Source organism: Drosophila eugracilis, unplaced genomic scaffold (genome assembly GCF_018153835.1).
Source record: "Drosophila eugracilis isolate 14026-0451.02 unplaced genomic scaffold, ASM1815383v1 contig_75, whole genome shotgun sequence".
In the NCBI taxonomy this organism is placed as follows: domain Eukaryota; kingdom Metazoa; phylum Arthropoda; class Insecta; order Diptera; family Drosophilidae; genus Drosophila; species Drosophila eugracilis.
In genome coordinates this window covers 2,617,782-2,641,575 of record NW_024573645.1, presented here as the reverse complement: position 1 = coordinate 2,641,575, position 23,794 = coordinate 2,617,782, and the positions used below count along the sequence as shown (strand labels likewise).

The 23,794-nt window shown below is 45.1% G+C and overlaps 3 protein-coding genes across 3 annotated transcripts; 2 read left to right on the top strand and 1 right to left on the bottom strand.

Annotated features, from left to right (window-relative positions):
- Positions 1-895: 895 nt before the first annotated feature.
- LOC108116592 lies at positions 896-2,092 on the top strand. Its single transcript, XM_017228538.2, has 4 exons — positions 896-1,010; positions 1,070-1,197; positions 1,258-1,753; positions 1,811-2,092. The coding sequence occupies exons 1-3, from the start codon at positions 993-995 to the stop codon at positions 1,481-1,483; spliced, it is 372 nt and encodes a 123-aa protein (XP_017084027.1). The 5' UTR covers positions 896-992; the 3' UTR covers positions 1,484-1,753; positions 1,811-2,092.
- Positions 2,093-2,416: 324 nt separating this feature from the next.
- On the bottom strand, positions 2,417-3,141 carry LOC108116591 (signal peptidase complex subunit 3). Its single transcript, XM_017228537.2, has one exon. The coding sequence runs from the start codon at positions 3,066-3,068 to the stop codon at positions 2,529-2,531; it is 540 nt and encodes a 179-aa protein (XP_017084026.1). The 5' UTR covers positions 3,069-3,141; the 3' UTR covers positions 2,417-2,528.
- Positions 3,142-3,795: 654 nt separating this feature from the next.
- Positions 3,796-22,245, top strand: LOC108116584 (ankyrin repeat and KH domain-containing protein mask). The gene is given in 19 exon segments (XM_017228525.2): positions 3,796-3,915; positions 4,956-6,148; positions 8,592-8,630; positions 9,086-9,221; positions 9,289-9,532; positions 9,605-9,776; positions 10,093-10,392; positions 10,636-12,634; positions 12,696-12,760; positions 12,824-13,021; positions 13,103-14,321; positions 14,388-14,473; positions 14,568-14,843; positions 14,906-15,508; positions 15,567-15,825; positions 15,944-19,312; positions 19,315-20,915; positions 20,975-21,154; positions 21,306-22,245. Coding segments are annotated over 18 exon segments (11,910 nt in total). The 5' UTR covers positions 3,796-3,915; positions 4,956-5,023; the 3' UTR covers positions 21,345-22,245.
- Positions 22,246-23,794: the final 1,549 nt, after the last annotated feature.

The following is a 23,794-nucleotide window of genomic DNA, read 5'->3' as shown; positions in this document are numbered from 1 at the left end:
ACATGTCCACTTTTTTCATTTGCTCAGACGCGCAACATTACCAGGCGACTTGGGATTAGTGGTATTCAAATGAAGGCAGCACACATAGTGTTATGAACACTGAGGCGCGGCGAGCGGGAGTCGTTGCTTACAATCGAACACATAAATAACCCGAATTTCAACGGAAATGGCGATGGAAAACGATTTAAGCCAGATTTTAGTTTAATTTTGTTTTGACAAACACAAACGCAAAAAATAGAGTGATCGGCCAGGGTTGCAGTGCGCTGCCTATCGATGGTCTCCTATAAAGCAATCGATAATTGCAGTGCGATAGCACTAACAAGATGAAGTGGAGAGGAGGCGTGACCCTGATACACAAAGAATTTTATAAATAAGCCGGCAACAAGTTACCGCTTCTATTCCAATTGCTGTTCCACTATAAACATGGAGGTGGATCCCGAGGAAGCTGCACCATCAGTTCAAGCTTCAGTTCATCAAATCAAGCTTACGATGAGATTGATGTCCAAACAATACGTTGCTATAATCGGTAAACTTGGTTTAAAAGCCATAAGTTTCCAACCCACTCCGGGGGAAGCACTCAATAAGCTGTTCCAAAGGATGAGCTCCGGTCTGGCTGAATTCGTTTGCATCTCGAATGAAAGCATTCATAAATTAATAATTTTGTATATTGGGGTGGCCGCAAAGTCTTTTTGGGGCTGAACTCTCTCAATCTGGATATGTACTCTGAGCGGTTACAGGAAATTGTAATTGTCCTAACAAAAGCTAATTCTAAATTAGGCCATGTAACCTAACAAATTAACGCCGAATTGGCAAGGTACATCATGGCGTCATTTTCGGTATTAGTTGCGAATTAATCTGACCGGTTTTCCTACAAAAAATTATTAAGAAGTTGATAATAAGGCTAGCCCAATGGCCATGGATTTTATTATATATATTTGGATGTTTGATTGGAACTCTTTAGTATTGATTTGATATCATATGAAATTATTATCATGGCCTCAACGAAACTAGTAAGGATAACCAATGATTTTGTAATTCCAAATTTAAACAACGTTTCTATGTTCTCCAGCTATTATTTGCTGGCCTGGTGGTCATTATGACTGACTACTGCTGTGCGGGACTCCTGGACGAAGTTGTCCCCACCATCATAACTGAGTTTTATAGTCAAGCACCAACAAAGGAGGGATATCGCTTTAAGTAAGTGAAGTTTGGTTCCAGAAAAAGCCGGGAGATCTCTCAAAACTGGCCGTTTTTCAGCTCGGAGGAGCCTAATGGCAGCAAACGAGAAGAAGTAGGAATGATTCTTAACCCGGGCACCGAAAAGGAGGAACTCGTTGTGATGGGCTCCTACTTTACCCACGACGAGAAAACAGATACGGACACCGTGACTATGTATACGGCCGACAAAAATGGCTATAAAGCACGCTATGAAATTAAGAATAGAAAACTGAGTGGCGGCGCCCTTAAGACTGCAGCTGGATAAAAAGTAAAGGATTAAAACAAAAACTAAAAAAATTAAGTAAATTAAATTAGCAATGTACAGAAGTACGAAATACATTGTAAATATTAGATATTTAAAGAAATAGAAAACACTATACCATAATTATAACCATATATTAACCGATTTGTTTCGGTTTTATTTACTGAGGGTAATCCGTTCGAAATGGCGTTTAAAAGGTAGTATATAAAGTCTTCTGCTTCAGGATATCCGTTATTGTAAGAGACCTATTCTACGATGGCCTCCGCAAAATTGGTGAGTAGTTGCTTCAAAGTAAAAGTAGTACACAGAACATGTTTCTTTCATGAACAGCTTCTTTTCGCCGCATTGATTGTCCTTATGGCAGTCAACTGTTCCGGTGGGATTTTGGAAGCTATTATTTCCCCCATTATAGAGACAGCTGTGGGAGTCTTGGATCCGGGCACCAATTCAATCCAAGTCACGAATGAGACCCCTGAAAAGCAGGACCGTTATGAAGAGAAAAATAGACAACTGAGTGCGAGCTCCCTCAAAGCCGTGGCTGGATAAAATAAGAAAATTAAAAGTGTAAATAATAAATATGTAGAAATGTTTTCAAGAACATTTTAAAACGAAGTCATAAAACTGCAAAAGAATAGCCTAAATTGAAATAATTAATTAGTAACATTAAAAAGAATATTAAAATAAAGAAGTAATCTTCCAACTATCTGAAAAATGTGCTTATATAATAACGTGACAATTAGTTTCGGTTTCCAAAAGATTAATCCATCCGAATTGGTGTTTAATACTAAGTATATATAAGTACTTATAATAAGGTAATAAGGGGTATTTTAAGGTTTCCCTAGCTATTATTGTACTATATGAAATCTGAAATTAACTTCCTTGTGTATACATACGATTCATAAAACCAATTAATTTTAAGGAATTCCTCCTATTGGATTCAGTTATACCCAATTCTTTACAAAGAGATTTTATTTGGGGTTTTATTAGATACAAACTATAAAATACAGAACCCGATTGGAACTTGCTTCGATTAGCTTTAGTCCTAAATCTAAATGGATGAGGTGGCGTAGTCGGTTGGGAACTTGAAGAGATGCTTTCCGGTAGCCTGAACAGAGGGCAGGAGTCCGGCATTGGGAATGATGTTCCATGAGAGGTACAGCGATACGTTGCGGTTGTCCTTAAGACCATTTCCATCGTCCCAGAAGTAGTACTTGGTGTTCATGTTCTTGAAGTCAAGCACGGCGTTCTCACCGCGCAGGATGATCTTGTCCCATAGCACAACCTGGTTGAGCTGGTTGGCAGGAGTCTGGTACTCAGCGGTCAAATAAAGGAACAACTGCTTCACATTCCAGTTAAAGATTCCGGTGAGGTTGGTCTGCAGGTCAAATGTAACAAAGCCCAGGTCGTGCTTCTCCCGGGAAGCTCCGTAATCAGGGACATTCTTCACCAATACCCGAATCGTGTTGATGTTAGCATCGGTCCGATAGTCCAGGAATACAGTGGACAAGAAGCAACTGAATGTGAGGCAAGCGAGGACGCTCAGTGTGTACGCCACCGTGGCGTTTCCTCTGGTTAATACCGTGTGCATGCTTAAATCGTTAAATCCCTGCGAATCCGGCAATTGACACGTCGTGTTTTGTTAGTTTGGAAAAATTAGAGCTGGTAGAAAAATTACACTCTTTCGATACTATCGATAACTTTCCCGGTTCGGCCGAATATTTTTTTATTTCCCGGTAAGATTTTGAGGGTGGAAAACAAAATATCAGGGAAAATTCGTCAAATAATCTATTAAATACTTAAATAATTTATACAAATATTTTAGGTTCTTAATTGCCCTACAGCAATTTTGAAGTCACGCATTTTAGTGCCGTATGGGCACACTTACACCGTTCCTATATTCATTTGCATTGAATCATAACTACAACTTAAAATTTTAAATATAAATTAAGAAATGTAAAGCAAAATACCTATAGTCAACAGAGTAATTGAAATATTTTATCGATTTAATTTATTGCCTTTTAAATTAGTTTTGATAAAAACATTTCCAGCGAATTGATAAACCTTTTTATTAGACAAGTCTAATTTATTAATAAATTGATATAGGTAATGTTCATATCTAATTACCAAAAATAATACATTATTTTTTACATAGTACATATGTGAGGAACAGAACTGATAACATTTAAATTCTCTTTATTGTTAGTAAACAATGCAAACAGCCAAGTGTGACCGCGAAGGTACCATTCAAATATACCACCACGCCGGAAACGAAAGTGAAGGGAGAAACATCGATGGTAAGTTTATATCGCGAAATGCAGTACGGTCCTACCTTTTCTTTCAATATCCGGGAATAATATGGCGATCCGAAACTCTGAAGATAGACAGAGAATTTAACACTGCTGAAAAATTGATTAATTTGCTAGCAATTTTTAACGGTAATACGCGCAAATATCGCCAAATTATTGGCGAACGTGTGGGGCACGAAATGTGCTAGTTTTCCGGACTGTAAATGCCAGTTAATTGGTGAAAATCGCCATCGGAATAGTGGCAAAAAAATTTTCCCTCAGTCGCTCTGCTATTTTCTGCCTTCGTCTGCGCGTGCGAGCGGGATGGCAACAGCGGCCCGACTGGCTGCGTCGGGGCATCGCGTGTGTGCGAGCGAGAGAAGGCTATCGACCAAGCGAGAAACGCATACGCCAAAGTCGAAAAGTGATTTTTTCTTCGCTCGTTCGGGCGAAGTCGAAACTGCTGCAAAAAGTTTTATAAATAAAGTACTGCAATTGCATATGCTCAAATGTTATTAAACTCGCAAAGCTCAACCTTCGATTTGGTGTTTTGGCGGCGTCTCCCCTGTGCGATTATATAAATAGTGAAGCACGTTGCCCAAAGTCCTAATTGCGCATCGATTCGTTTTGTATTCGCGAATAATCGAAATTGGCAAAGTGAAACGAGGGGAATTTTAGTGATTTAGTAGTGTGCATTTTTTGTTTCGTTTCGCACCTGAACAATTTTCGGTGTAAAAATGTGAATCAGTGGAAAGGCATCGAAATGGAATGGAATGGGAGAATTAAATGCGAACGAACGATGTACGAACGAGTGTAAAAAGGCAAAGTGAAAGAATGCGCAGCGTTGCCACCCCGCTCTCTCATATGTGTGTAATTGAATGTGTGTGCGTGTGTGTTAGTTTCTTTGCCCATCGCACAATATATATATATATATATGCATATATAAACCAATTCCTAACAATATCCAAAAATCAATATAACCGAAGAACCTCTTTTTGTTGATGTATTTTTGTGCTATCATCGAACCTCCTTGAAAAACACATCAACAAATTTGTTAAATTTACTTAAAGTGAGATAATTGGGACTAATTTCTGTTTACCCACTCAAAAAATTAAATTAATAATAACACCAAAAAATATATAAATAGCTATAATTTCTATCCCTTCTTCCTTCTTTCTAAATCCCAAAAGGACGCGCAAACTGAAAGTAAATCAAGAAGAAAAACCCCAATAAAAATAACCTCCAGCGAGAGAGTAAAATGAATAATGATGCGAAAACCCATGATTGCGATGACTTGAATGTGCGCTCTACGGCGTATTTTAACCAACAAACCACAACCAACCAACCGAAAGCAACAAGCAAAAATAACGCAGGCTCAGGCTCCAATAATAATAACAATAACACCAATCAAAAGCCTAACCGACAGTTGAATCATAATTTACCCCGTATTGCTGCCGCCAGACATTCGATAGCCGCCGCTCTACTGGCTAACAATAGTTTGAAAAGCAGTGGTCGCAAGATCCTGTCGGCCAAGAATGAGCCACTGACGACAACGACGACGACAACACCGACTGCGGAGTCATCAGGCGCAATAATCACCTCACCATTACCCAGCAATAACCGATTGAAAGTTAACAACAATAACACTGCCAAGATGTCTGGAACCAGTAGCAGTCAGAATTCGGCCACGCCCACACCGCCCACGGCCACTGGAAGTGTCAGCGGTAGCGGTTCCACGGTCATAGCCAATCCCGCTTCTGTGACCAACACTGGAGGAGCAGGAAGTGCAGCCAAATTCCGATCCGCCGTGGCATCAGCGCCCAGCCAAGCACTGCCTGCTACAAACGCTCCCACAACTGCAACTACAACAGCTCCTGGCCCCAGTAGTAGCTCATCCAGCTCCTCATCCTCGAAGAAGACTCGAGCAGCAGTGGCCGCCCTGAAGCGACAGGTGGCCTTGCAACAGCAGCAGCCCATCTCCGGTAATACCCCCAACTTGACCAGCAAGGATTCGGCGCATTTGAAATTCGCCGCAACCACTCTGCTGATGGGCGCTGCCGCAGCTGCCGCCGATAGCAACGCTGGCGCTGCTACCGGTGGATCAGGAGGAGCATCTGGATCGGGTGGAGCAGGGGGAGGGCCTAGAATGGCTCTCAATCCTGCTGTGGATGTGGCCAATGCCGCCGTCTTGCTCAAGCAAAAGCTTAAGGACGCGGCTGCAGCTGCCTCGGCTTCTGCTTTCAATCGATCCGCCACCTCGTCCATGTCATCAACCGCCTCCTCATTGTCCTCGTCGGCGGGCATCGCGAGTGCCATCTCCGAGTTCTATCCCCAGCCCGTCACCACAGACCTGTCTGAATCGGAGGAGGAGTCTGTATCAGAGGTGAGTGGGTTGTGTCTCTCCTGCTTTTAAGCCACTCTGTAGTGTTCTTTTCTATACCATTGAAAACCTAGTTTCAGGTCTTAAATTCTGCCATGAGCATAGTCCTTCTTAAGTGTATTTTGAAAAACATTCGCTTCAAAGCTTTCTCGCATGTCCTCCGAACTTTTGGAGAAAAGAATAGTATATAGTTTTAGAAAATTCTCAATTTTAGCTCTAAATCTCTAAAAGTATAACTAGTTTTGCAACAAAGCTTTAAACGTATAGAGAGCTTTATTTTTATTATCTCATCTACTCATCGGTACTTATAGTGTTAGTTATTTGACTTGAATGTCTTAATTCGTGTCATTAGATAAATTAAAAGCCAAACAACTAGAAATATATATCTTTCGTGAACAACATGAAATATGTATGTAAGTTCTTTATAGTTATGATATTTTCTTCAGTTAGTATAGAATTTTCTTTAACCTTTTCATGACTAGAATTCCCTTGCATAAAACTTTCTTTAAATAAAAGTAGAAATGGTTGTTGCTGGATTGGTACTTTTCTTAACATTTGTTTAAGAATTTATAAAGATAGATTAATAGCGTTGCCTTATCACTTGGCTGACACCATATCAAAAAAAGTGTCCAAGGGTACAAACACTTTCATAGTAAATCCACGCTTGCCGATCCGCAGATCCGCATTATTTCAGTTGTAAGTTTTATTTTACGTGGGGAAATACCTCAAATCGAATTGATCGCACGTATATGTACTGCAAATGTTTGTATGTATGAGACACGCAGTTGTGTTGTTGTAGCGAGAGTTGTTCATCTCTTCTTCTCTTTACCTTCCGGTGTCTTAAAGTGTTTGTGTGTGCTAGCCCTTTTATCTTGGCAGTGTGGGTGAATCATTTATCAGCTGTTTGATTGCTCGATGATTTGCGCTTGTATGCGTAAATACCTATTTCTTTGTCTAGCACACTAGCGAAATTGCAAAAAAAAAAATGTAAAAGCTTTTTATGCTGCTGCGTCTTAATTAAAATCAAAGGTCATTGCATCGATGGCATCTTGTAATTGACCCGCTGCATCTCCCACGTAAATCAGTAGTTTAATTTCCTCGCTGCTTGCACATGTACATAATTTTTTCGACTGCTTTCGCGAATTCTCTTTTGGGCAGCGTGACAAAGATGTCAGATGAAAATCTGGCAACGCCGTTGCAGCTGCTGCTTCTTTCTAGCTGGTGTTTTTGTTGTTGCAGCAGTGATACGTATGTGAAACACTTGAAAATAACAATAATAAATAAAAGCAATAAAAATAATAATGCACTTTGAGTGTAATGAACTTTGCGAACTTTTTGGTCAGGAGGAGACAATTTACTGATTATTTTCTGCAGTAGCGTGCAAACCTTTTACGGTTGATTTTCTTTTTCACAAATTTACCAGCACACACACATACCAATGCACAGCAACGAGAACAAACGAACTGCTGCTGTTGAACTCGTTCATGATGAATTTTTGTTTTAGGTTCTCTTCTCTTTGGGTTTTTCTCCTTTCCGCTGCCGTTTCTCTGCTTCTCTAGTTGCTTGGTTATGTTTCTTGTATGTTCTTTTGTTCATTCATCAAAGGTTAAGCAGACAGCACTTGGCCTCGTGTTGAAAATGTATTTCGGCAATTCTTTTTGGCATTTCCTTTTTTTTTTGTTCAATAATTTAAGGCGTGGGCGTAAACACACAAGCACACGCACACACGTGCAGATGGTGGTGAGAGTGTGAGCGTCCCGTATGTATGGAACTGCACTCTCCGATTCATGCGGCTCTTTAAATTCTCTAAAAAAAACTATGTGGTATGAGTACTATGAGGGTCAATAATTTTTTTTTGGCTTAAGCCTCGACAAGAAAATAAGCATGTAGTAAAGGAAAACCATTTAATTGTTAGTCTTGTTTTTGATAGTTTTCACTCTCTTCTCCTCCTTGTCTTCTTCTGTTATCGATAATTACGGCTATAGGCCAGCCTGACACCGCTTTTTGAGACGCATTGGCAACGCTACCCGAACATTACTAATTCTGTTGAAGTATTCAAATATATTTTTTTTTTGATTCGCCATGCAGTTTTTGTCATATTAGAAACTCGTAAATGTTAAATTACCCCAAAAATAAAATAGATTTGTTTAAATTTTGGTTATAAACGAATTTCAAGGCTCATTGAGGAGAAGCACAAAGAATAAGGCAGGAATGATCGACCGGCTATTTAATTGCTCGCTCTTTCGAAACTTGACTAAAGTGATGATACGAAGTTTCCGATCCAGCGTGGATTTTCTGCTGCAGTCATTCGTCCACGTAAATCGGTTGTAGACCACCCTCCTATATAGTCCAACATGCCCACAAAAATCTACAATCTCTACTCTCTCTGTTTGCGTTAATTTTTATTATTTATGTACACGTTTCTTTCGTTTCTCTTTATTTGTAGATCCTATTGGCATTCTTGTGTTTAAGGCCAGATCTCCTGGTAAGTTTCAGTTTCGCGTTATAAACCCGTTTCCCAATCCGCTTTCCAAAAAATGTAATAAAACCACATCAGAATAAGTCAAAATTAACCGAAGACAAAAGAAAGTACATAAAGCTTCAAGACCGCAAGTTCTACTAAACTATTAATTTTCGCCAAATAATTGATCGATTCTTAACCCAATTACTCCGCTTCATCCTCGCACACCTCAAAAGACTCACCTAAAAACCACACCACTTTGTTGCTGGCCTTAGACAACAAGAATGTGCTCTACTGATCAACTATTATATAGCTTCTATAATTTGTAACTTCCAGCTAAATATATTTAAATATATTTGTAGGCAACTCTTTACTACTCACCCTCAGTAAAAGATTTGAGTTCGTTAGTAGAAAATACATAGTTTGAATTGACGACTGTCACAGTCTAACGAAACGAAATGTGTTTTACTCTCTTTCAGGACGATATTCCCGAATCGGATCCGGATAGTTGCCCGCACGAGGGCGAAGTGCGCGAGGATGAGGACGAAACCGAGGAAGAGTCGGAGGATTCTGAAGAGTCCGAAGGTGACGACGAAGAGGACGAAGAGGAGATTGGTAAGTGCAATCACCTTTTCAACCTGTAGAATACATTATATTAAGTCCTTGACTATTATTCCAATAGATGTGCTGCAGGACAACGATGCGGACGACGAGGAGATCGACGATGAGGACGAGGAAGAGGACGCGCCTGAAGTGAGTTCCTTCCTGCTGGACGCGAACAATAAGCGTTCCAGTAATCTCACCGCCCTACTCGAGGCCGCGGCCAACGAGAAGGCTCCTGTCCTACGCCACGCTACCCACGCCATCGACGAGACCAAGCAGGCATTGACCAAGATGCGCTGTGCCAACAGTCCCCGCGATAAGAAGTTAGTATCTACTTATCCTCTTTTTCAGGAAGGCCTTCGTCGATATTAACTGGGAATGTGTTCCTTTTGCAGCAGTGGATTTTCCAGATCCCTTGTGGCCGCCTGCACGGATAATGATGTCAATACGGTGAAGCGGCTGCTTTGCAAGGGCAACGTCAACCTGAACGACGCAGCAGCTTCCACGGATGATGGCGAATCCCTCCTTTCGATGGCTTGCTCTGCGGGCTACTACGAACTGGCTCAGGTATATTCCAAATGTTTCTAGTCTCGTGTTTTTCCCCATTTTGACCTTTCATATACGATCGCTTTCATCGTTCCGCTCAGATGAAAACAGATATAATAGAAATCACTGAATATTTATTATATAAAAAAAATCTTATGGCAAATCGCCGGTGTGGCAACGCCGTTTTTCGATCGGCCTATCGATAAATAGCCCCGAATTTATTTAGTAGCAGGCACAACACAATCCTGCTGTAGTGAAAAAAGACCAATATTTAGTGATTACGTGGGCAAATAAAGACTTTCAATCTAGCCATTATCCTTATCTTCGATTGTTACAGGTTTTGCTGGCCATGTCTGCAGCTCAAGTGGAGGACAAAGGGCAAAAGGACTCGACGCCGTTGATGGAAGCGGCTTCCGCTGGTCACCTGGACATCGTCAAACTGCTGCTTAGCCACAACGCCGACGTGAACGCCCACTGCGCCACCGGCAGCACTCCGCTCATGTTTGCCTGTGCCGGTGGTCAGGTGGACGTGGTAAAGGTGCTTCTTAAGCACGGCGCCAATGTTGAGGAACAGAATGAAAATGGACACACACCCTTAATGGAGGCAGCCTCAGCCGGCCATGTGGAAGTAGCTAAAGTAAGTGGCAACTAGAGTAGAGTGTAGAATGTTTGCTGTACACAATCCAAATGATTATAATCCGAGATTTGAGAATGTTGGCACACCTGCGACATGAATCGAGTTATTGATTGGTCTGAGGCGCGATGCCAGCTCTGTGATTTAGTTTGATCTTATCTGATGCATTCGACAGAATTTGTTTTTAGTTGTGTACTGTGTAACAAACTTGAATATTTATAATTGGATATCCCTGTTACCATTTAGGTGCTGCTAGAGCATGGAGCCGGCATCAACACCCACTCAAACGAGTTTAAGGAGAGCGCCCTCACACTTGCCTGCTACAAGGGACACCTGGACATGGTGCGATTCCTGCTGCAGGCAGGTGCTGATCAGGAGCATAAAACCGACGAAATGCACACGGCCCTGATGGAAGCTTCAATGGACGGCCATGTGGAGGTTGCGCGTCTGCTACTGGACTCTGGTGCTCAGGTGAACATGCCTACGGACTCTTTTGAATCCCCTCTAACTTTGGCTGCCTGTGGCGGCCACGTGGAGTTGGCCACCTTGCTAATCGAGCGAGGCGCTAATATCGAAGAGGTGAACGACGAGGGCTATACCCCGCTCATGGAAGCAGCTCGCGAGGGCCACGAGGAGATGGTAGCCCTGCTTCTTAGTAAGGGTGCAAATATTAATGCCACAACGGAGGAGACGCAGGAGACAGCCCTAACATTGGCCTGCTGCGGCGGGTTCAGTGAAGTGGCCGCCTTTCTGATCAAGGAGGGCGCTAACCTGGAGTTGGGCGCTTCCACGCCCCTCATGGAAGCCTCACAGGAGGGACATACTGATCTGGTCCGCTTCCTGCTGAAGAACAAGGCTAATGTTCATGCGGAGACGCAGACGGGTGATACCGCTTTGACACATGCCTGCGAGAATGGACATACAGATGCGGCAGGTGTCCTTTTATCCTACGGAGCTGAACTTGAACACGAATCCGAGGGTGGAAGAACGCCGCTGATGAAGGCCTGCCGCGCCGGACACCTGTGCACTGTCAAGTTCCTCATTCAAAAGGGCGCCAATGTTAATAAACAGACCACCAGTAATGATCACACTGCCTTGTCCTTAGCTTGTGCAGGCGGCCATCAGTCTGTGGTGGAGCTGCTTTTGAAGAACAATGCCGACCCGTTCCACAAGCTTAAGGACAACAGCACCATGCTGATCGAGGCTTCTAAGGGTGGACACACTCGAGTGGTAGAGCTGCTCTTCCGGTACCCGAACATTTCGCCCACGGAAATTGCAGCAGCTGCAAATGCTAACCAAACAGCCCAAGCAACCACAGCACCTCAAGCTGGCCCAAATCAGATGCGCCAAAAGATTATGAAACAACATCTTCAGCATCAATTGCAGCAGCTTAATGCTCCCCCTGGATTGCACGAGTTGTCAGAGGCTGCAAGAGCATCGAACCAACAACATTTCCACCAGCAACAGTTCAGCAGTGCCGGTAACGGATCTTCCAACATCGTTGCCATGGGAACTGGTGACTTCCTAGATGCCGGAGAGCTGCAATTAACGGCGACGGCGGGAATGGGCGCTGGAGCTGGAGCCAGCACAACGGGCAGTGAGGCTGGTATGGAAGAGTATGGGGAAGTCGGAGGAATAGACCTCACCACTCTAGGCGCTCAGCAGCAAGAAGGACTCATTGCCAAGTCGCGACTATTCCACCTTCAGCCTGGCTTTGAGCAGCAGCAGCAGCAACAACAACAGCAACAACAACAGCAACAACAACAGCAACAGCATCAACAACAACAACAACAACAACAGCAACCTTCTGCAACAGGCCAGCACCAGTTAGTGCCGTGCAAACACTTCGACCTGGATATGGAGCACATTAATTCCCTGCAGCCTCCGCAAAAGGCTCCACCAGCTCCACCTGTACTCTTCCACACTGTTTGCCAACAGCCTGTTATGCAACAACAGCAGCAACTGCAGACTGGTCAGGGAAAGCTAAAGGACATGAACCCGAACCGACATCGCGGGATAAAAGCTGGCGAGGTGGTGGAGTTTATTGACTGCCCATTGGATCAGCAACATCAAGGCGAGCAGGTGCGTTCACAGCCCTTGGGTGAGGATGGGAAGACTCCGCAGTTTGCTTGTGCTGGAGAGGATCCAAGGCTGCAACGACGACGCGGGTTTATGCCGGAGGTGAAGAAAGGTGAATTGCCGCCGGAGGGTAGCAGCAATGAGCCTAACGAGCTAGCCCTCAAAGGTAAGTTAAATCATTTTTATAAGTGAACTATTTTTTTATATTTTTTACTAAATTATTAAAGGAGCCGATAACAATCAGCCCGTTACGACAGCATTGGACAATAGTGCCTGCGCCCAGATCCCAGCGGTATGTTCTTAAATCATATTTGGAGAATGTCTTCTATAAAAAATTATTTTTTGGTAATTTTAGCGAAACTCCGGTGGAGCCATTACCCATTCCTCGGAAGTTCTACAGAGCACAGCCATCAGCGACAGACCAAAGGTTAAAGCTACTAACAAGAGTAACCGCAAGCAGGCAGCGGCAGCGGCTGCAGCAGCGGCTCAGCATGCCCAACAGGTGTTGCCTAATCTGCAGCAGAACCCTATGGTATCCATCTATAATAACCTTGTAAGTGATGCTCACATTAGCCGAAATAATGCTAACCAATTTTAGTAAATTAATTTACCTAAAAAAAACTCTTATTTGTAGCATTTGCAGCAGTCGCATCTACAACTTCAACAGCATCTGCAACTTCATCACCAGCGAGTTGCACTAGATAATGCAGCGGCTGCAGCGGCAGCAGCGGCTTCATCTGCAAACATCGCCTACTCTAATTCCCCAGCTTCTCCTCTCGCCTCACCAACTGGCACCGGCAACTATGTTGATCAGCAGCAGCAGTCTTTGGATGTAGCCCTTCAGCGGAAAACAGCCATGGAGGATTTTCGTGGCATGCTAGAGACGGCGGTGAATGGTTCGAGAGGCAGAAAGGACCTTGCCCTTAATACGCCCCAGTTGAACTTCTTCAAGGACGGTTGGCATATGGTGGGAGTGCACAATTTCTTTGGCGATCAGCCAAAGTCGCCCACTGAGACTCCGCCGGAGATGGAGGAGACCACAATGTCCTCGCCAACTGAAGCGGATCGTCTGGGATCTGAGCCCCGGGGCGAGATGAAGAATCTGGCTACCCTTTGCTCGGCCGCAGCAGCTGCCGCTGCTGTCGCTGCCGCTAACAAAGATCAGGAGGAAATAAGTTCGGAGCTTGAGAGTGAATGCGAGGACGACGTAGACGTCGAAGGTGGTGCTGGTGCAGATGGAGAGGAAAACACACTGCCGCCGGAGCCCATTGAATTAGCTGCTGCTTTGCGCGAAGATGGCATCATTGTTGAGGAAGAGGAGGATGACGAGGAAGATGACGATGATGACGAAGAGCAAGACACAAATAGCGGGGAAATCCAAAAACTTAACTCTGACGACGAAGATGCTGAGGTGGACAACGATGGTGAGGTAGACTACATTGACGAGGACGAAGGTGGTGGCGATGGCGAGGACGAAGAGGACGACGGAGACGATGATGAGTTCTTTTTGGATGAACCTGACAGTGATCAAGGGCCCGGAAACAATAATAACAACTCAAAGAGCGGTGCCAGTTCGTTGCCTCTTAAGCAGCGGAAAATGAACACTCGCCTGGAGAACCTAATCCTCACCTCGCAGACGTTGTGCGACTTCCCGCCTGAAATCACCAACTCGGAGCTGGTTCATGTCCTGCCACAAATAAGCAATCTCAAGGCGGCGGCCAGTAGTAACGCGGCGCTAAACAGCGTTCTCCAGCAACAGCTGGCAGCTGCTACCGCGGCAGCTGCGCACGCCAAAGCTGCTGCAGTCCATCAGAAGCAGCAGCTCCAGTACCAAGAGGGAGATCAGCAATGCGGTAGGATCACAGATACTGATATACTAGTACTTATTGCTTATATAAATTGTCTTATTCTCTCTGCAGAAGACGATGGCGGGGCTAGCGCAAGTGAGTTATATTCCGGCCTGGAGCACTTTGCCAATGATGGCGAAATGGAGGATATATTCCAGGTAAGTTAGTTTAGATAACAGAGAATTAAAATTTTAGTTGATTTTATAAAATAATTAACTATACATTTTTACCCATTTTTACAATTTGTAACAGGAGTTAGCTAGTAGCTTGAACTACCCGGAGTTAGCTGAGTTTAGCCTGAATCAGATGTGCAAGGGTAGGTTTGCTGGAAATTGGGCGCAGTCGTCTGCCAAGTGGACCGGTCAAGAGCAGTTGGTGGGCGTGGTAAGATCGCCGGGTCTCATTAACCCTGGCGATGTTCCACAGGATGCTCAACGACAAGCAAATCTCGTCCTCCTGGACTATCCCATGCAGCAAAACATTCAACTCGAGCAGCGCTTGCTCGATGCTGAGGAAATGCACCTGCAGGTTGGTTTTATTTCTACCATTTATGGGATACAGATTATTTATAGTTTTTTTCACTTTCGTAGCAACACCAGCAAACTCCGCTTTCATTACTACCCTTTACGGATGACCAACAGCAGCAGCTTCACCATCAAGCTTTGCCAAATGCCGCTGACTTTCATCAGCACCAACAGCTCGCTTTGGAAAACGATCCGGAGCTAAAGCAGCAGCTACAGCAGTACTCCAATGCGCGCATTATAAAGGCCGTGGCTGCCCAGCATCAACATCAGCAGCAACCTGCCACCAACTTTGTCTACAACGTGGAGAGTAGCGACAAGAATGCTCCGCCCGTGCAGTTGCTCTTTCAGCTGCCTCCAAACATGACCCAGCATCAGGCGCAACAACAGCCTGTTGGAGAGCCCCTTACCGAGCAGCAGCAGCAGCAGTTGCAGGCTGAGCAGGCTCATCTCTTTCAGCATCGAACCGGCGGTCAGCGTCCGCCTACCCAAAGTGAACTAGAGCAGGTGGCCCAAGAACTACTGCTCCAAAGGAGTGGCCAGGTGCCAGCAGGAGCTCCCGTCGTCGGTGTCCAGGCACTTCCTCTTAAGCAAAAACACTTCAACCTACAGGAACAGTTGCTTCTGCACCCACCACCGCATATGCAGGCGCCCACGTGTGTTCAGCATCAGGTAAGTGAATCAAATTGAAGGGAGTCAACATGGAACTTATCATTAATTAATCTTCCAGGTGGCCACGCAAACGCATCCAGCTTCTGTGGTAGTGCCGCAGCCCGTTCAGTACACGCAATACCTGCAGCCTCCCCAGCAACAACAGTTGCAGCAGAATGAACTCTCAATTTGGCCGATGGGGACACCTACTCCAACACCCAGTAGTGGAGTGAGCAGTACCAAGTCGATGCCCGGTGGCATTGCGAAAAAGGCCATTGACAAACAGTCGCGCAAGGATCGTCGCTGTGTGATGCGCCAGACACCAGCTGGCAGTCAAGGTAGGTTTCCCTTTCAAACATAACATTTTATAACATTCTTTGCAGATTAACCTCTGAAGTATACTTTTTATCCCCACCAGTACTGTTCTAATTTAATTTAAAATCATTTTATCCACAGTAAACACCAACCAGCATCAACAACCCCAGGTCGCAACAGCCCAGCAACATGTCCAACTTCAGAATCAGTTGGCTGTTGCAAACACCGCGAGTGTCGACAAGACTATCGAAATTGATTCGGAGACGGAGTCAAACCACGACACCGCACTAACCCTGGCTTGTGCCGGCGGTCACGAGGAACTGGTGGAACTGCTGATAAACCGGGGAGCGAACATCGAACACCGCGACAAGAAGGGATTCACTCCGCTTATCTTGGCTGCCACTGCGGGCCACGACAAAGTTGTTGACATTCTGCTCAAGCATAGTGCAGAGCTAGAAGCACAATCAGAGCGCACCAAGGATACGCCCCTGTCGCTGGCGTGTTCTGGCGGCCGCTACGAGGTTGTGGAACTTCTGCTCAGCGTTGGTGCCAATAAAGAGCACCGTAATGTATCTGACTACACGCCATTGAGCTTGGCTGCAAGTGGGGGCTATGTGAACATCATTAAGCTGCTCCTCAGTCACGGAGCGGAGATTAACTCGCGCACCGGCAGCAAGCTAGGCATCTCCCCACTAATGTTAGCCGCCATGAACGGTCACACACCGGCGGTTAAGTTGCTTTTGGATCAAGGATCCGATATAAATGCCCAGATTGAGACGAATCGCAACACGGCCTTGACTTTGGCCTGCTTCCAGGGACGTTATGAGGTCGTAAGTCTCTTGCTTGATCGACGAGCAAATGTAGAGCATCGGGCTAAAACAGGACTGACGCCCCTAATGGAGGCTGCCTCTGGTGGTTACATGGAGGTGGGTCGCGTTCTGCTGGACAAGGGAGCCGACGTGAACGCTGCTCCAGTACCTACCTCTAGGGATACAGCCCTCACCATTGCCGCCGACAAGGGACATCAAAAGTTCGTTGAACTTCTCCTTTCCCGTAATGCCAGTGTAGAGGTAAAGAATAAGAAGGGTAACTCCCCACTCTGGTTGGCTGCCCATGGTGGTCACCTCAGTGTGGTGGAACTTCTTTACGACCACAATGCTGACATTGACTCACAGGATAATAGACGAGTTTCTTGTCTGATGGCTGCCTTCCGCAAGGGTCACACCAAGATTGTAAAGTGGATGGTGCAGTATGTGTCGCAGTTCCCCTCCGACCAAGAGATGATCCGCTTCATTGGCACCATCAGTGACAAGGAGCTGATCGACAAGTGCTATGACTGCATGAAGATCCTGCGCAGTGCTAAAGAGGCCCAGGCCGTCAAGGCCAACAAGAATGCCTCGATCCTGCTGGAAGAGCTCGATCTGGAGCGGACACGCGAGGAGAGTCGCAAGGCTGCCGCCGCCCGTCGTCGTGAGCGTAAGAAGAAGAAGAAAATGGAAAAGAAAGAGGAGAAGCGCCGCCAGCAGCAAGGAAACGGGGCTGGCGGTGACGATATGCAAGGCGATGACGATGATGCCAGTGACAAGGATGATGATTCTGACAAGGACGATGAAGACGAAGAGGCAGCGCCGGCCGCCGCCCGTGAGGAGGGCGACTCTGGCATCGATCAGGGCTCGTGCTCAAGCGGAGACACCAAAGGTGTGCGCGTGGGTAGTGGCCAATCCGCCCAACCTACAGAAACGTCAGCAAATTCCGGTTCAAACCCCAATCAGGGAAAGAAAAGCAAGAAGCAGCCGAAGAATAAGTCGGTTACGGTAGAACCAGTAACAACACCTACCCCTCCTGTCATCACATCTACTTCAAGCACCGTCCTCAAAGGTATTACTGTAAAGAAGCAACCGGCAGTCGAAGTAGTTAAGCAACCTGCCGCACAGCAGTCAGCTCCTTTGAAGCGACAGCTGGAGGTGAAGAAGGAGGAGCCCTCTGTTAAGAAGAAGGAGGAGAAGAATAGCTCGACCAGTAGTAGCAACAAGCGTGAAAAAGAGAACCTTGCACCCAAGGAGGTTTCACTGCCAGCCAAGCAGCAAGCCAGTAACTTCAACAAACTGCAGAGCAGCGAGTCGGCGAGCAATATTAATAGCAGCACCACTACCAACACCAGCACCGCGAGCATCACCACCCGCAAAGAAGTCGCGAAACCAGTGTCACAAACTGCTAGCAGCGCTAGTTTGAATTCTACCAAACGCAGCGAAGTAGATGGGTGGAAAGAAGTGGTTCGCAAAAGCAGCACCCAGCAGACCACAGCGGTGGGAGCGAGTGGAGCTCCAGCGCCTGTTGCAGCCACCAGTTCAGCAACCAGCGTGCAGCACCATTCACATCACCATCTGGCCAATAGCTCCAGTAACAGCTCAAGTTCCCTGGCCACGGGTACAACTTCATCGGCATCTTCGGTTCCTGAAATGACCTGCAAGAAAGTGCAGGTGCCGGTTAATGCCATCTCAAGGGTGATAGGACGTGGAGGAAGCAACATTAACGCCATTCGCGCCACAACTGGGGCCCACATCGAGGTGGAGAAGCAGGGCAAGAATCAATCGGAGCGCTGTATCACAATTAAGGGCTTGACTGATGCCACCAAACAGGCGCATATGCTTATTTTGGCATTGATCAAGGATCCCGATGTTGATATTTTGCAAATGCTTCCCAGGATCAATAGCAGCATTAAGCAATCCTCTGGTAGTGGGGCAAATGCTCCGATGGCCGTCGGTACTTGGGATAATCGCACCGCTGCCGGCGTAAATGTTTACACCTTTTCTTCGGCCGCATCAACCACCTCCACATCATCCAGTTCGTCTGCCAGTTCTACTACAGCGGCAGGAGCTGCCTACAGCAATGCGCACAAGCAGCAGCAGCAGCTGCAGCCAGTGAAGGCTCCAAGTGGACGGTCTTCGACATCTGCAAAGTCCAACGGCAGTAGCTCGAAGGTGTCAACCTCTGGTGGGTCTAGTTCCCGCAATGGCAGAAACAGTAGTGGTGGGTATCTCAGTCAGCAACAACCTGGTCGTAGCTCTGGAGGTGGCTCCGCAAATGGTGTCGCCAAGAACAAGACAGAGAGCTCATCCAAATCCCTGCCAGCAGCTCAGAAGACCAATAGCATCCCTCCGGGTAAATCTTCGACGGTGGCTCCTGCAGCTCAGAACTTTGCAAAGGCAGCGGCCATTTCACAATCCTCACCTAAAAAGGTTGAGGGCGGTGTCGCCTCTGGAGTGATCACCTCCGCTGGCGGACGCAGCAGTGGCGTGGTGGCTCCATTTGGACGTGGCAAACCCGTTGCTGGTCAAGCAACTTCTGCAACTACATCGGCCACGAATGTTGCCCAGCTGGGAAGTGGCAGCAGTAACAGCAACAGCAATAGCAACACTAACATATTGGCTGGACCAATTGGCACCTTTAACGTGGCGGATGTGGCCGCCGTAAATGCAGCCGCAGCAGCAGGAGCATCAACAACAGCCAATAGGTGAAACCAATTGCACCCATTGCTCCGCCTAGTAAGCGAGTGGGATCTCCTACCCAAGTCCAGGCACCACAGCCAGCACCAGTCCCTGGCCCTCAACCACAACAACAGCAACCCCAGCAGCAACAAGCTCCTCAGCAACTCCACCAACAACAAGCGCCTCAGCAACCCCCACAACAACAACAACAGCAACATCCACCCCAGCAACAGCAACAGAATCTGGTGATAAATACAAACCTGCTAAACGATCTGATAACCGCAAGTACTGCAAACACCGCCAGCGATATCTTTAGCGCCCAACTAGCCGCCAAGTTGTCCAGCGCCTATTCCTTATTTAGTGACTACCAGCAATCGCAATGGGGCAAACTCGGGGATTCGGGCATTGGAGGAGGGGCAGGAGCTGTGGGCGATGGTCTGCCGCAGGCGGATGCCTCAAAGGCACCAGGATACAATCGCAACATCCTTAGTTCGCCCGTGGGTAGTTCCAAGGCATCGTCGAATCACTCCACCTCACCGCCAGTAGGTAATGTAATCCAGCACCAGCAACAGCAGCAACCACCCCAATCTAGCCAGCAGGCTCTGAACATAATTACCAGTGGAGGAGCTGCAGCAGCGCCAGCCAGATCACCAATGGTCTCAGCCAACGAGGGAAACCCCACAGCGGGTCAGCCCTCCATCAATGGAACCCAGGGACTAGGCGATTCTGCTCCTGCTCATTCACCGGGCGTTATTAAACCGCCCACTGTCGCAGTACCCATTCAGCGTCATGTTCCCATGCCGATCTCTGCACCGGAGCCCGGAGCCCCGCCCACATTTGGTGCGATTGGTTCGAATCCAGGAAGCGGTAACAATTCAGCGGCTGCCCAAGCAGCCGCTGCTGCTGCAGCATCGGCAATGATTGATCGCCAACAGCAGAATTTGCAGACTTTACAAAATTTGCAACGAATGGTGGGTGCCCCGCAGCAACAGCTCAATTACCCCATGGATCCTTCCGCTTCGCCTTATATTGTTGATGGCAATAACTTGTTACGCCTTAATCCTCGCGCCTCGCTCTTTGCCCAAGGTAACAAACAGCCACCACAGCCTCCGCCGCAGGGTGGAGCGCAGTCCAATATGTTTGGAGGTAATCAAGGAAGACAACCGCCGGGAGCGGGTGCCAGGCAGCCAGGAGGAGCAGCAGCACAACGTTGGTATGGCGGTTCTCTGGAGTACCCGTCTTACACGGGAAGGGATGTGCTGCACCTAGAGAACGGAGCCGGCGGAATGGCAGGTCTTGGTTCGCCGTCTGCAATGTCGCCTAACCACGACGATATTCGCAAAATGCCGCGCCCCATTGGTACAGAGCGTGCCGCATCCTGGAAGTTCAACAACTTTAATGTGGGGGCCTCAGTGCTCAGTATGGACGATGCACTGGCCAATGTTCTGCCACCATGGGCGCACGAACCGAAGGCGCAGCCTCCAGGTTTGCAGCAGCCACCACCACCACCGCAGTCACAGCAACAACAACCGCTCAATTGGCTGAAGCAGCAGCCGCAACAACAGCAGTACAGGCCCTACAACAACGGACCCTATCCGCAGCAGCAGCAGCATGAGCCAATGAATGTGAGTTGTTAGCTATTAATATTTTTCTTCCAAGTTATTCATATTTTTCTAATTTGCAGATGCCTATGGACTACCACAACATGCAGGCGCCGCCAAACATGAACCAACAACAACAGCAGCAGCACGTTAACTTGATGCCTTCTTACGGCTACCAGCATTTTGTGGGCGCTCCTGGATCGGTTGACATCTCCGCACACATGCCAGACAAGATGGAGGTGTGGGATCACCATGACAAGCACGTGAGTGAAAATTTAATAATTTAAATTATGAAGTTTACGAAGACTTAATGATGTTAATGTAAATGTAATTTAATGTTAATTAAATTAGACAATATAATTTCGTTCAAAATGTACACAACAATAAAGCCAATTGTCTTCCTTTTATAACCAGATGCCTTGGGCCAACTACACCACCAATTGGTCCAACTGATGTCTCAGCGACACTCGGAAGGAGGATCTCTTCGATACCTGTCGTTCAAGCAACTGAATGGACCAGCTATGGCTGAGCACTCTTCCAAAACTACCAGGACCCAGCAGCAACACGTCGACATCGGTAGCTGTAGCAGTAACAACATCAGCATCTCACTGATTTGAAAATGCAAAAGCGAAATAATATTTATTGAATTTCTACGTTTTCTATTCGGATTCTCGGCTTCTTCTCCCCCACTACTTAATCTTCTAAATACCTGCCAATTTTCGTGGAAACCAACAACAACAAACAACTAAACTAACATCATGAAGGACTCATGTGAAAATTGCAACATGGCTTTGTTCTATGGTTAATCGATTTAAATACTTTTGAATTTGGGTGTTAATTATATTTCGCAGCATAACTTGAAATTTAACCAGAAAAAAATCTAAAAAGAAAAGCAAAAGAAATGCAAAATGATAACAGCGAATAGCTAAGAAAGAAACAAAAAAGTTCGAAACTGGCGCCCAGGCAACTGGGAGCAATATATATTATTTATTTTTAAATGTATTAATATTTTTTGAAGAAGCATGAAGTTAGTGGTAGCTTTTTTGTGTGATGAGCGCTAGGGCAAAACGAAACGAAAAAGTAACTTTCATTCACACACATAAATACATACACATGCACTTACCCCTCCCCCGCCCGCACACACACATACAAAAAAACAAATACACCTACTACACACAGATACATTTATTTTAAGATAGAAGTCAGTCTTATGAATGAAACATTAAAATGAAATGTTTAGCGACAGCTAAAGTACACACACAAACTTTTATTACAACACTTATACATAAATACATATATATATATATATTTAATAACATTAATAAAGGCAACAAATGAATGTCAAAACTGTAAATTCTAGGCGCGCACTTTTCTCTATTCCCCTTTTTTCCCAAAAAAAAAAAAAATAAACACCACCCACAATAAGAAGCTAAGCGAAACGGGAAACTAGAACAAAGCTATGAAAACGCATGCATTCGCTATAAATTGAAATGAAACAACTACACACCACAACCGACAAAAAATTACTTAATTTAACTTACAACATATACATACCATTAACTAATACTCCCTTACTTAACGATATGTCTGGGAAAGATACCAAACAAACTTGAACGATACAACCGAGCTACAGAGTTTGGTCTGCCCTTTGGTCAGAAATGAAATTAAATGAAACGATAAGAAAAAACAAACCCTTGGTCGGTACCCCGAAAAAATGTAGCTAGTAGAAATTGAAATTGCTTAAATAACTAAGTAAAAACATCAACAAATTAATGGTCGAGTAACGTTTTAATATTCCATTTACGAGAACTAAACCACGATATATGACGATGATAATGATGAAGATGACGAGACGACGAAGCGGCGCTTGCTTGCCATCTTTGATGCTTTTCCGACACTGCTCATAGACGTACATAAAATATATACCTACCTATATTCTAGCGAATAGCATATATGAGATACATAAATTTTTATTTCGAAGAAAACTAAACTAAACAAACATGTGTAAAAACACTTGATGATAAACCCCTTCTCTTGCCTGATCTATTGGTCAGTCTGTCGCACTACCAATATGCACGAGTGAAATCCGGAAATCGGAAACGGAACCCGGACAAAAGGTCAAAGTTTGTGGGTCTCGAGTCAAGCAATTGCTTTGTAAAATTCTAGAGAAAAAAGATGCTTGAGATATAAAATGCTTAGAGAACCGTTAAATGAGCAAACCCACGCATAACCACACAAAACCCAGATTACACAATATAATGATGAATATGAAAATACGAAATAAATGATAATATACATAAGTGAGCATGAAACTACTTTTTTTCTATTTTTCAATGTTTTAGCTGCAAGCAAATAATGTAATGAGATGAGATGTTCGTTTAAGTTATTTGATACAACAAATTACGAGAAATCTATATATACCACATACAAACACACACACACCTATATGCCCGACAGGATCTTTATTCGAAAACAACAAGCGTTTTTTGTTGATAAAACAAATTATATACAACCGAATAGCTGAGGACATACACAGCCGTTATGAGATGATGATTGAGATGATCCTTGATTGAGAAAACCGCAAAAACAAAACGATGAAATGATAAAAACAAAAAGCATACTGAATAAATGTAGAATTTTTTTCAAGCGAAAGAAATTGAATTCACATAGATTTATTAATTTAAAAATTAATATAAATATACTTCAAATATGAAAAGTATAAAAACAAAAAGCAAACCAGAAAAACAAAAAAACTACATATATTAAATACACACATACTATATGAGTATACTACGGATTATTATTACTCTTATAATTATTATTATTGTATTGAAGGAAAATATAAAAGAGAACATTAAACAGCATAAATAAAAAATTACAAAAAATCTATTAGTTTGGGAAAT

What these genes read in the sequence shown, in the direction of transcription:
- LOC108116592 (XM_017228538.2), top strand. An exon ending in AAGGAGGGATATCGCTTTAA is followed by an intron (nt 1,198 to 1,257) that starts GTAAGTGAAGTT and finishes GCCGTTTTTCAG; the next exon opens with CTCGGAGGAGCCTAATGGCA.
- LOC108116591 (XM_017228537.2), bottom strand. Translation starts at nt 3,068, where the DNA reads ATGCACACGGTATTAACCAGAGGAAACGCCACGGTGGCGTACACACTG.